Source organism: Manis javanica, chromosome 8 (genome assembly GCF_040802235.1).
Source record: "Manis javanica isolate MJ-LG chromosome 8, MJ_LKY, whole genome shotgun sequence".
In the NCBI taxonomy this organism is placed as follows: Eukaryota; Metazoa; Chordata; class Mammalia; order Pholidota; family Manidae; genus Manis; species Manis javanica.
In genome coordinates this window covers 2,572,360-2,584,952 of record NC_133163.1, presented here as the reverse complement: position 1 = coordinate 2,584,952, position 12,593 = coordinate 2,572,360, and the positions used below count along the sequence as shown (strand labels likewise).

The 12,593-nt window shown below is 39.1% G+C and overlaps 1 protein-coding gene and 1 non-coding gene across 19 annotated transcripts in view; one reads left to right on the top strand and one right to left on the bottom strand.

The window, feature by feature from the left end:
• The window catches only part of MARK3 (microtubule affinity regulating kinase 3), a 92,763-nt gene that overhangs the window by 1,593 nt on the left and 78,577 nt on the right, over positions 1 to 12,593 (top strand). For 17 of the 18 annotated variants that reach the window (XM_073241787.1, XM_073241790.1, XM_073241791.1 and 14 more), the window contains one exon: positions 9,653 to 9,844. In XM_073241787.1, coding sequence (XP_073097888.1) covers positions 9,653 to 9,844 — 192 coding nt within the window. Of the gene's footprint in view, positions 1 to 347; positions 562 to 9,652; positions 9,845 to 12,593 lie in introns of those variants that run through there. The other variant, XM_073241802.1, reaches the window with a different exon arrangement.
• LOC118967182 (U6 spliceosomal RNA) lies at positions 11,144 to 11,247 on the bottom strand. Its single transcript, XR_005054076.1, has one exon. It is a non-coding gene; the product is annotated as a U6 spliceosomal RNA (small nuclear RNA).

Genomic DNA, 12,593 nt, shown 5'->3' with positions numbered 1-12,593 from the left:
CTGAAGGAGTCAGAGCTTCCCCGAGAGGAAGATGGGAAGCTGCCCTGCCGCTCACCGCTCCGCGGAGGGATACCCGCTCTGGCCCAGCGTTTCTCCTTCCTAAATTGAGCTCACAGGTCCCTCACATCCTTCACTCACTCCATCTTGTGATCCTGTCAAAGGAACTTTTGATTTTGTTCATATGATCCTTCAGAAAAGGCCAGGAGCAGCATTTTGGGGGAATGACAACTTGTAGAAAGTCCCCTGGAGAAATGTCAACTCTGTCCAAGTGCTTTCTGAGCTCTTCTCCAGCTCTGGAATCGGAACAGAACTGTTCGCTGCAGCTGTGAGTTCATCTTTTGTAAAACACCTAACGAATAACTCGCAAAGAAACTTCACTGGCCTTTCATTATTAAATGTTATGAGGTAATTCCTGGCAAGAAAATGCCATCACTTAGGAAAAGCTTCCTTGCTCTGCCTGTTTTCATGCCTTCAGTAACGTCCTGAGACTTTGTGGCCTCTGGTGTCACGTGCCTTCACTTTAATCTTCAAAATACCACATGTTTGCTGGATGACTATCAGGTGATTGGCTCTGTTTATATAAACCTTAGTCTAAAGCATCCCTGTGGTGCAATGTATGGCATTTAATGCTCCTTAATGTGGTAAGTAGTACAGTTGTGTGTGTTCCTTTACCTGAGATGGATTAGAAAATTACATAAAGAGTAATATACTATCATAGACTAGGTGAGTCAGTGAACTTATTTATTTATAGACATTTGAAGAACCCATTTCTGACTTGACCGTTTTCTTGTTCTTTGACTGCCCTGTGGAGTACAGCAGGCAAAACTGTGAGCATTATCTTTGATTATTGACTTTCATTCAGAGAAGCAAAGCCTTACATTGAACCAGAGCTGGAGCTCCAAACTTCCTAAGTCAACTGAAGCCAAAAACAGTCATAGCAGATTCGTCATAATAAATGAAGGATTTACACCAAATGGGTCTTGACCATGTTCTCTGTTGAATTTGCTGAATTCTGATGTAATGTTTTTCTGTGTCTTTAGAAATCACTAAATTTTGTTTAAAAGCAATGTAGGGTATGGAGTGTGCCTTTTATTCTCATGGAATGTGGTTAAGATTGATTTTTTGATTGTTAGAATTACAGGTTTGTAACATCATTAATTCACCCTACCCTGTTCCATTTTTAACTCTGGTATTGGCATGTTCTGGAAGTAGTGTGTTTCACAGTGTACTGCCCATGTGCTAGTGTTACCTGTCTAGCATATACCATATTATTTACCTACAGTTACTGAACTGCTAAGTATTAAGACTCTTGCCAGTTGAGTGGTGAAGGTATAAGAATGAATGGGGAGTTCAGTCTGTTGAGCAGCTCTTTATTAAAGTCAGGATTCATGAAATAAACAGTCACTATTTTTAAGTGTATGGGTTGATGAATTTTGACAAATGGGTAGCATGTAACCACCATCACTGTCAAGATATAGAACATTTCCATTGCCAGAAAAGGTCTCTTGTGACTCTTTACAGTCATTCCCTTCTCCCTTCCCCCAGCCCCTGGCACCACTGATCTGTTATCTTCCCCTGTTGTTTAACCTTTTACAGAATGTTAATATAAATGGAGGCAAAGAGTATATATATTCTTGGATCTGTCATCTTGCACTTAGCATAATATTTGAGATTTATTCATGTTTGTGTGTGTATCAGTAGTTCATTCCTTTTCACTGCTGAGTAGTAAGTTCATTGTTTGTACCAGTTTCTTTAATTCACCAGTTGGTGATCAATTAAATTAAGCTTTGGGGTTTTTTTTATTAAGGTATCATTGAGATACAATCTTATGGAGGTTTCACATGAGAAACATTATGGTTGCAACATTCACCCATATTATCAAGTCCCCCCCACACACCCCATTGCAGTCACTGTCCATCAGCATAGTAAAGATGCTGTAGTCATTACTTGTCTGTGCTATACTGCCTTCCCCATGACCTACCTATACTATGTGTGCTAATTATAATGCCCCTTAATCCCATTCTCCCTCTCTCCCCACCCACCCTCCCCAATCACTTCCCTTTGGTAACCTCTAGTCTCTTGGAGTCTGTGACTCTGCTGCTGTTTTGTTCCTTCAGTTTTGCTTCATTGTTATACTTCACAAATGAGTGAAATCATTTGGAACTTGTCTTTCTCCACCTGCCTTATTTCACTGAGCATAATACCCTCTAGCTCCATCCATGTTGTTGCAAATGGTAGGATTTGTTTTTTTCTTATGCCTGAATAATATTCCATTGTGTATATGTACCACCTCTTCTTTATCCATTCATCTACTGATGGACACTCAGGTTGCTTCCATTTATTGGCTATTGTAAATAGTGCTGCGATAAACATAGGGGTACATATGTCTTTTTGAAACTGGGCTGCTGCATTCTTAGAGTAAATTCCTGGAAGTGGAATTCCTGGGTCAAATGGTATTTCTATTTTGAGTTTTTTGAGGAACCTCCAAACTGCTTTCCACAATGGTTGAACTAATTTACATTCCCACCGGCAGTGTAGGAGGGCTCCCCTTTCTCCACATCCTCGCCAGCATTTGTTGTTGTTTGTCTTTTGGATGTTGGCCATCCTAACTGGTGTGAGGTAATATCTCATTGTGGTTTTAATTTTCATTTCTCTGATAATTAGTGATGTGGAGCATCTTTTCATGTGTCTGTTGGCCATCTGAATTTCTTCTTTGGAGAAGTGTCTGTTCAATTCCTCTGCCCATTTTTTAATTGGATTATTTACTTTTTGTTTGTTGAGGCGTGTGAGCTCTTTATATATTTTGAAAGTCAACCCCTTATCGAATATGTCATGAATATATTCTCCCATACTGTAGGATGCCTTTTTGTTCTACAGTGTCCTTTGCTGTACAAAAGCTTTTTAGTTTGATATAGTCCCACTTGTTCATTATTGCTTTTGTTTCCCTTGCCCAGGGAGATATCTTCATGAAAAAGTTGCTCATGTTTATATTCAAGAGAGTTTTGCCTATGTTTTCTTCTTAAGAGTTTTATGGTTTCATGACTTACATTCAGGTCTTTGATCCATTTTGAGTTTACTTCTGTGTATGAGGTTAGACAATAACCCAGTTTCATTCTCTTGCATGTAGCTGTCCAGTTTTGCCAACACCAGTTGTTGAAGAGTCTGTCATTTCCCCATTGTATATCCATGGCTCCTTTACCATATATTAATTGACCACATATGCTTGGGTTATATCTGTACTCTCTATTCTGTTCCATTGGTCTATGGGTCTGTTCTTGTGCCAGTACCAAATTGTCTTGATTACTGTCCCTTTGTAGTAGAGCTTGAAGTTGGGAGCATAATCCCCCCTACTTTATTCTTTCTTTTCAGGATCGCTTTGGCTATTTGGGGTCTTCTGTGGTTCCACATGAATTTTAGAACTATTTTTTCCAGTTCGTTAAAAAATGCTGTCGGTATTTTGATAGGATTGCATTGAATCTGTATATTGCTTTGGGCAGGATGGCCATTTTGACAATATTAATTCTTCCTACCCAAGAGCATGGGATGAATTTCCATTTATTAGTGTCCTCTTTAATTTCTCTCTTGTAGTTTTCAGGGTATAGGTCTTTCACTTCCATGGTTAGGTTTATTCCTAGGTATTTTATTCTTTTTGTTGCAATTGTGAATGGAATTGTCTTCCTGATTTCTCTTTCTGCTAGGTCATTGTTAGTGTATTGGAATGCAACAGATTTCTGTGTATTAATTTTGTATCCTGCAACTTTGCTGAATTCAGATATTAGTTCTAGTAGTTTTGGAGTGGATTCTTTAGGGTTTTTTATGTACAGTATCATGTCATCTGCAAACAGTGACAGTTTGACTTCTTTCTTACCAATCTGGATGCCTTTTATTTCTTACTGTTGTCTGATTGCTGTGGCTAGGACCTCCAGTACTATGTTGAATAAAAGCGAGGAGAGTGGGCATCCTTGTCTTGTTCCTGATCTTAGAGGGAAAGCTTCAGCTTTTCACAGTTAAATATGATGTTTGCTGTAGGTTTGTCATATATGGCATTTATTATGTTGAGGTACCTGCCCTGTATACCCATTTTGTTGAGAGTTTTTATCATGAATGGATGTTGAATTTTGTCAAATGCTTTTTCAGCACCTATGTTTATGATTATGTGGTTTTTGTCCTTTCTGTTTATGTGGTGGATGATGTTCATGGATTTTCGAATATTGTACCATCCTTGCATCCCTGAGATGAATCCCACTTGTTCATGGTACATGATCCTCTTGATGTATTTTTGAATTTGGTTTGCTAGTATGTTGTTGAGTATTTTTGCATCTGTGTTCATCAGGGATATAGGTCTGTAGTTTTCTTTTTTTGTGGTGTCTTTGCCTGGTTTTGGTATTAGAGTGATGCTGGCTTCATAGAATGAGTTTGGAAGTATTCCCTGCTCTTCTATTTTTTGGAAAACTTTTAGGAGAATGGGTATTATGTCTTCTCTAAATGTCTGATAAAATTCAGCGGTGAATCCATCTAGTCCAGGAGTTTTGTTCTTGGGTAGTTTTTTGATTACCAATTCAGTTTCATTGCTGGTAATGGTCTGTTTATATATTCTGTTTCTTCCTTGGTCAGTCTTGGAAGGTTGTATTTTTCTAGAAAGTTGTCCATTTCTTCTAGCTTAACCAGTTTGTTAGCATATAATTTTTCATAGTATTCTTCAATAATTTTTTATATTTCTGTGGTGTCCATTGTGATTTTTCCTTTCTCACTTCTGATGCTGTTTATGTGTGTAGATTCTCTTTTTCTCTTAATAAGTCTGGCTAGGGGTTTATCTATTTTGTTAATTTTCTCAGTGAACCAGCTCTTGGTTTCATTAATTTTTTCTATTGTTTTATTCTTCTCAATTTTATTTATTTTCACTCTGATCTTTATTATGTCCCTCCTTCTACTAACTTTGGGCCTCATTTGTTCTCCTCTTTCCTGTTTCAGTAGTTGTGAATTTAGACTTTTCATTTGGGATTGTTCTTTCTTCTTTAAATATGCCTGGATTGCAATATACTTTCCTCTTAGAAGTGCCTTCACTGCATCCCTCAGAAGTTGGGGCATTGCGCTGTTTTCATTTGTCTCCATATATTTCTTGATCTCTTTTAATTTGGTCATTGGTCATTGATTATTTAGGAACATGTAAAGCCTCCATGTGTTTGTAAGCCTTTTTGTTTTCTTTGTACAGTTTATTTCTAGTTTCATACTTTTGTGATCTTAGAAGTTGGTTGGTACAATTTCAGTCTTTTTGAATTTGCTTAGACTCTTTTTGTGTCCTAGTATGTGGTCTATTCTGGAAAATGTTCCATGTGCACTTGAGAAGAATGTGTATCCTACTGCTTTTGGGTGTAGAGTTCTGTAAATATCTGTTAGGTCCATCTATTCTAATGTGTTGTTCATTGCCTCTGTCTCCTTACTTAATTTCTGTCTGGTTGATCTGTCCCTTTGGAGTAAGTGTTGAAGTCTCCTAAAATGAATGCATTGCATTCTGTTTCCTCCTTTAATTCTGTTAGTATTTGTCACATATGTAGGTGCTCCTGTGTTGGGTGCATAGATATTTATAATGGTTATGTCCTCTTGTTGGACTATTCCTTTATCATTATGTAATGTCCTTCTTTGTCTCTTGTTACTTTCTTTGTTTTGAAGTCTATTTTATCTGATTACAAGTACTGCAACACCTGCTTTTTTTCTCCCTATTGTTTGCATGAAATATTTTTTTCCATCCCTTCACTTTTAGTCTGTGTATGTCTTTGGATTTGAAGTGAGTCTCTTGTAGGCAGCATATAGATGGATCTTGCTTTTTTGTCCATTCTATAACTCAGTCTTTTGATTGGTGCATTCAGTCCATTTACATTTAGGGTGATTACTGATATATATGTACTTATTGTCATTGCAGGCTTTGGATTCGTGGTTACCAAAAGTTCAAAGGCAGCTTCTTTATTATCTAGCAGTCTACCTTAACTAACTTATTACGCTATTATAAACAGATGATTCTTTTTTTCTCTCCCTTCTGTTTGTTCTTCCTCCACTCTTTATATGTTAGGTGTCATATTCTATACTCTTTCTGTATCCCTTGACTGACTTTGTGGGTAGCTGATTTAATTTTGAATTTTGTTAGTATTTAGCTGGCATACTTCCTTTGCTGTCATTTTATTTTCTCTGGTGACAGCTGTTTAGTCTTAGACACACTTCCTTCTAGAGCAGTCCCTTTAATACACACTGTAGAGATGGTTTGTGGGAGGTAAAATCCGTCATATTTTGCTCATCTGGAAATTGTTTAATCTGTCCTTGAAATGTAAATGATAATCTTGCTGGGTAGAGTATTCTTGGTTCAAGGCCTTTCTGTTTCATTGCATTGAATATATCATGCCACTCCCTTCTGGCCTGTAAGATTTCTGCTGAGAAGTGTAGTAATAGCCTTGTGCATTTTCCTTTGTAGGTGATCTTTTTTTCTCTCTCTGGCTGCTTTTAATACTCTCTCCTTGTCTTTGATCTTTGCCATTTTAATTATTATATGTCTTGGTGTTGTCCTCCTTGGGTCCCTTGTGTTGGGGGGGTCTGTGGACTTCCATGGCTGAGAGACTATTTCCTTCCCCAGATTGGGGAATTTTTCAGCAATTATTTCTTCAAAGACACTTTGTATCCCTTTTTTCCTCTCTCTTCTTCTTCTGGTAGCCCCATAATGCGAATATTGTTCTGTTTGGATTGGTCACACAGTTCTCTTAATATTCTTTCATTTCTAGAGTTTTCTAGAAATTGTTGTTTTTCTCTCTGTGCATCAGCTTCTCTGTGTTCCTGTTCTCTGATTTCTATTCCATTAACTGTCTTCACCTCATCTAATCTGCTTTTAAATCCATCCATTATTTGTTTCATTTCCATTATCTCCCTCCTGAATTCGTCCCTTAGCTCTTGAATATTTTTCTGTAGCTCCATCGGCATACTTATGACTTTTATTTTGAATTCTTTTTTAGGGAGATTGGTGATTTCAGTCTCACTGAGCCCTCTTTCTGGTGTTTGAGAGATTTTGGATTGAACAAGGTTCTTCTGCCTTTTCATAGTCCTGTAGTGATGGGAGTGGTCACTGGCCAGTGGCGTGGGTGTCACCTGGGAGGACAAAGTCCCTTCCTGCTTGCCAATGACCGTGCCTGTCTCCGCTGTCTGTGCCGGTAACTGCCCAGAGGGAGCAGACTCTGTGTTAATCCCCTACCTGCTGTGGGCAGGGCGACCCTTGGGGTGATCTAGGTCGATGGCGGGAGTCGCAGGCGAGTGCCGCCTATGTCTGCTGAGAGGACAAAGCCCTTTCGTGGCTTCCGGTCTCAGCGCCTGTCTCCATTGTCTGTGCCGGTTAACCACATGCAGGGAGCAGCCTCTGCATTAATCCCATAAACTGCTGTGGGTGTGGCGACCCTCAGGATGGCCTAGGGCGATGGCAGGGGTCACAGGCAAGCGGCACAGGTTCTTCCACGAGAACAAAGCCCTTTCGTGCCTCCTGGACTCAGCACCTGTCTCTGCTGTCTGTGCTGGTTAACTCTGCACACAGAGCAGCCTCTGGGTTGATCCCCGAAGCTGCCATGGGCAGGGTGGCCCTTGGCATGGCCCAGGGGGCTGGAGGTGAGCAGTGCAGGTTCTGCTGTGAAAACAAAGCTCTTTTTTGCCTCCTAGTCTCAGCACCCATTTCAGCTGTCTGTGCCTGTCAACATCTCGCAGGAAGTAGCCTCTGGGTCTGGGCTGGTTAGCTGTGCACAGGGAGAAGCCTCTGAGTTAAGCTGTGTAGTTGCTGTCGGCAGGGCTGCCCTCCGGGTGATCTGCAACAATAGCAGGGATAGCCGGTTTGCCTGCAGGTGCTGGCGTGGGTGAAGGAGCAGCAGGCTGCTTATCACAGTGAGGGGCCTCAGGGCTGCATTGCCAACCAGGGGGATAGGGTGCCTGAAGCTCCTGAAAGTTCACAGCCTACTGGGCTGCATGTGCCAGGACAATTTTGTCCACCTGTTCTTCCCCTAAACCCTTTCCCCACTTAAAGAGTTTTAAGTGCCTGCTTTTCTTTTGTCCCAGGGCAGCCAGTTGTGGGAACCTGTTCACAGTCTTAGTCTCAGACTTTGCTTTTAAGGCCCTCCAATCTCTAGAGCACCATGCAATGTGGATCTGTGTTCCTGGGGTAGATTTCAACGGCTGGGTATTTAGCAGTCCTGTGCTTCTACTCCCTCCCTGCTCTCATTCTTTTCCTCCCGCCCATGAGCTGGGATGGGGGGAGTGCTCAGATCCTGCCGGGTTGCGGCTTTTTACTTTCCCCTTTTCGTGAGATGTTGACTTCTACCAGATGTAGACTGGCTGGTGTACTGTTACTTCTGGTCACTCTTTTAGGAATAGTTGTATTTGCTATATTTTCAACATGTGTGTGGTTTTGGGAGTATATTTCCACCACACTTCTTACACTGCCATCTTTTTTCTTCCCTCCTTAAACATATATTTACAGTGAAACATAGAAATTGTTGTTTGCAATGCAGTATTATGTGACTGGCGAATAAAACAGAAGAGACCCATCCTAAAATCTGGTATGTGGGAGAGAAATATTTAAGTAGAGGAATATAAGAAAGTAGATGGAGATAAAAGTGGGAATTCTGAAAAGGACATCTGTTGAGGGTTTCAGAGCTTGATGGCAAGCTTTCACTTTTAAATTGTTTTTCCTTTTTCCTTGACATGAATGTATTACAAAGTAGTTTTTTGGATAGAATCAGAATTGTTTGACCTATAGGTAGAGAGCAAGAAGAAAGAAGGGACATCTTCCTGAACAAAAACTTAGGAAAGAGAAAAGGTTGAAGGAGGTTTCAAGTGTATGTGTGAGCTCTGAGAGAGAAGCCTGCCTTTAGCAAGAGGTAGTGCTGTGACAGGTGGGCAGTGGGGCATGGTATCGTTTGAGCATGTGTGGGGAAAGAGGAAGCAACTGAATGTCTGTACATACAGAACTGTACACGAGGCATTTGTAACTCTAGTGCCTTTGAATTTAATATGGTTAGAGGTGTGTATCATTTGTTTCACCTTTATGGAGCATATTGAGTGCTTTCTTCATTTGTTCAATGATCATTTATCAAGGGTCACACAATCTGGTTCTTTCTTTAAAACATTGTTTATAATTACTGTTAGCAGCATACTGTGGAAAGAAATGGGGAACCCAGATTCTCCTTGGATTTCTCACTAAGTAGTGCTGTGACTGTGAGTAAATCACAAAAGTATTTTTATCTGGTAAATGGTAATATTAGCTGTTGTGATGGCTTCACCAGGTGTGGTAAGGATCAGATGTGCTGGTGCACTTAATAATAAATAGCATGTGGAGAAGTTAAGTTCTTTTTGACTGTAAGGCAGTTCTTTTAACTCCTGTTTTATATTACAGACACATATAGAAAATAAGTCATTTCTTTCTGAGCACCCACTTCAACACTTGGTATTTTCCTTCTCAGCATTGTCTTGTTTTCCTCATAAATTTTTATCATGTGGGCAAATTCCTTTGAACTACTAGATGCATTAAGATTGAAAACTAAAGCAGTAATGTTTTGTTTCTTCAACTAGCAGCTCTTGAAACTTGGCAAGTACTATGTGTTCTCTCATTTCCTTATCTTTGTGTGTGTTGTAGCACACGTCACATGGAGATGGGCGACAAGAAGTTACGTCCCGCACTGGGCGCTCTGGAGCTCGGTGTAGAAACTCTATAGCTTCCTGTGCAGATGAACAACCTCACATTGGAAACTACAGACTGTTGAAAACAATCGGCAAGGGGAATTTTGCAAAAGTGAAATTGGCAAGACACATCCTTACAGGCAGAGAGGTAAATATGAATTATGCTTAATTTGTTATGACACTTGCTCTGTTTCGTTCCACATGAGAGAAGGAGGAAGAGAATATACATATTTGGGCTTATTTGTAAGCTAATTGAGGTCTTTTTTTTAGAACAATAAAATTATATAAATTACTTAGGAGTTCTTTTGCTTTCCCATTTTTTCAAATGTTGTAAATATCAAGGGTTTGAATAATCTTTTGCCTTACTTGCAATGGGGTTTGGGAGAGTGAGGACTTGATAATATGGGTGAAATGTTGTAACCACAGTATTGCTCATATGAAACCTTAAAAAATGGGTAGCATTTCATACTTTTTCAGTAGTAAATGTATACCAAAACATCTACCACTACAGTAAAAATTGTTTTGAACTTCATGTACGTCATGGTACTTGCAAATCAGTAGTCTGTTTTTATAGACAAATACTTTTCTCATAATTTATGTTTCATCTGTTGTTGTGTAGGAAGGCACATGTTTTCCTACCTTTTGTGATATTGGCTTCCTGCTCAATCACATTTGTATTTATAAAAATACATCCATTGGCAGGCACAGTCACAGGGGGGCCATCAGGTGAGAAATTGGGAATCAACAGAGGTGAGGCTTAGAACCTCACCCCCCCTGTTTTGAGAGAAATCTTCTGCATCCGTGGATGTTTTGTTGCCCTTGTCTAGCTTAGATTAATACTTAGTCTATAGGCACAGACCTGATCATCTACATTTGCCCTCTTACAGCACTAAATTATGTTTTCTACCTTTATCTTGCATCTACCTACCACTTCAGCATTTTATTTAAAAAAAAATGATAATAATAATAATAAGGGAGAAATGTGGGATTCACATATAAATCAAGTATAAAAATCAAACGAATAATCATATCTGACTTGATTGTTTATAGTTCATGATACGTGATCAAAACCAAAAGTTTCTGTGATAAGACTGCCCTTGCACTGTTCACCATGTAAGAACTTATTCATTATGTAAGAATTTGTTCACCATGTAAGAACTTGTTCATTATGCTTCAGAAGATTGGAGACTGTTGAGAATTAGGCTTGGGGTTGATTAATGATTGTGCATTGAGTACCCTATACAGAATTTTATTGTTGTTAACAACCATTTGACCAATAAATATGAGAGATGCCCTCTCAAAAAAAAAAGGAAGTATATACATGTATACTAATGACTGAAATCTTGACATAAATAATACATTGGAGCACAAAAGAGTGGCAGAAATATCCAACCTGAACAGATCAAAGGAGATAGTATTTGATGTGGTCTTTAAAGATGAGTAGGATAAATACAAAGACTGTTTCATTAATTCACATGCCTTGTAGAGGGGCCATGCTAATCTTTCTCCATATCATTCCAATTTTAGTATATGTGTTTCCGGCAAAAACACATCATCAGAACTAACTTGAGAATTTGGCTAATGTTCAAAGCAATAAAAAGACCAATAAGAATATGTGAGATAAACATTATAATTTCTTGTTACCTATTTTCCATGGTATATACAGATGGTTTATTATAAATTGTGCTTTTATATAATATAAAATATTGACCATTAGCCAATCTTAAAGTCCATTGCCATTGAGTATTAGCTTGATGCTAGACATTAGCTGGATTATAAAGACAGCAGTAGTGGATTTATTCTATCAAAAAACAGTCTCCGCCTTTTATTCCTATCATCCTCTTAAATTTGCAATATCCTGATTTCCTCTAACAGGTAATAGAAATAGTTATGTATTACTTTTTGTCAAATAAATTTAATGTAAAACATTCTTGTAAGAGGTAATATTTTTACTATCAGGAATAGAAATAAATAATAGTGCAGAACAAAAAAAAATATATCCATTGGAACTACTGAGTTGCAGCTACTGAGTCCTCTCTTGTACTTGTGCGGTACAGAACCTGTTTTGCTTATTTGACATAGTTTATTGCATTTAGGTTTTTGTGCTGCTGTTCGCTGTGCCTGAAAATACACCTCACCCTTCTGTGTAGAGATCACTTCTGGGAAGTAGGTGGTGACAGACTCCCTATTCCCTTTCCCCAGGCTTGGGACTCATATTTAAAAATCCTGATACTTCCCTTAGGTAGTGTGTTTTACATTATATTAGAATAGCTTGTCACCTGACTTCCCTCTCTAGTCTTTAAGGCAGGTGGCAGTATTTCACATAGTGCTTGGCACATATTAGGTATTTAATAAATATTTATTGAATTAATACAATGATACTTCTGAAGGAAGCTTTTTGAAGAAGTGTTTTCCCTGTATCAGAGCCTTCTGATATGTGTGCCAAGAAGGTGTTATGGATGTGCTGTGGTATTGAATCCTGAAGCTGGTGGAGCAGGACCGTGGGCCATGCATTCTGCCAGCAAGCAGCCTCTGTGTGCTGCAGCATGCTCCACAAATTAATATTCTCATTTTCTGTGTGTGCTGAAACCTGGAGAAGATTGGGAGGTGCTGTTCTACATTAACTGAAGTCTTAAAGTAAAAATCATAACTAAAATTTTGCCTCTTCACATTTCATCTCGTTTTAGTGACAAATCCCCGGTTGGTGCTGTTGAGATGCATGGACTGTTTTTGAAATGTGTAAATATCAAGAACGGGTAGAGTTTTCCTTGCTGTTCTCCATCAGTACTTTTTGAAATAAGGAACATAACCAGCAGTCCTAGGTGGTTAGTTAGCTAGTTTCTTTATGTGGGCAGATGGTGGGTTAGAAGAGGAATGGGACAGACAGGCCCTCTCTC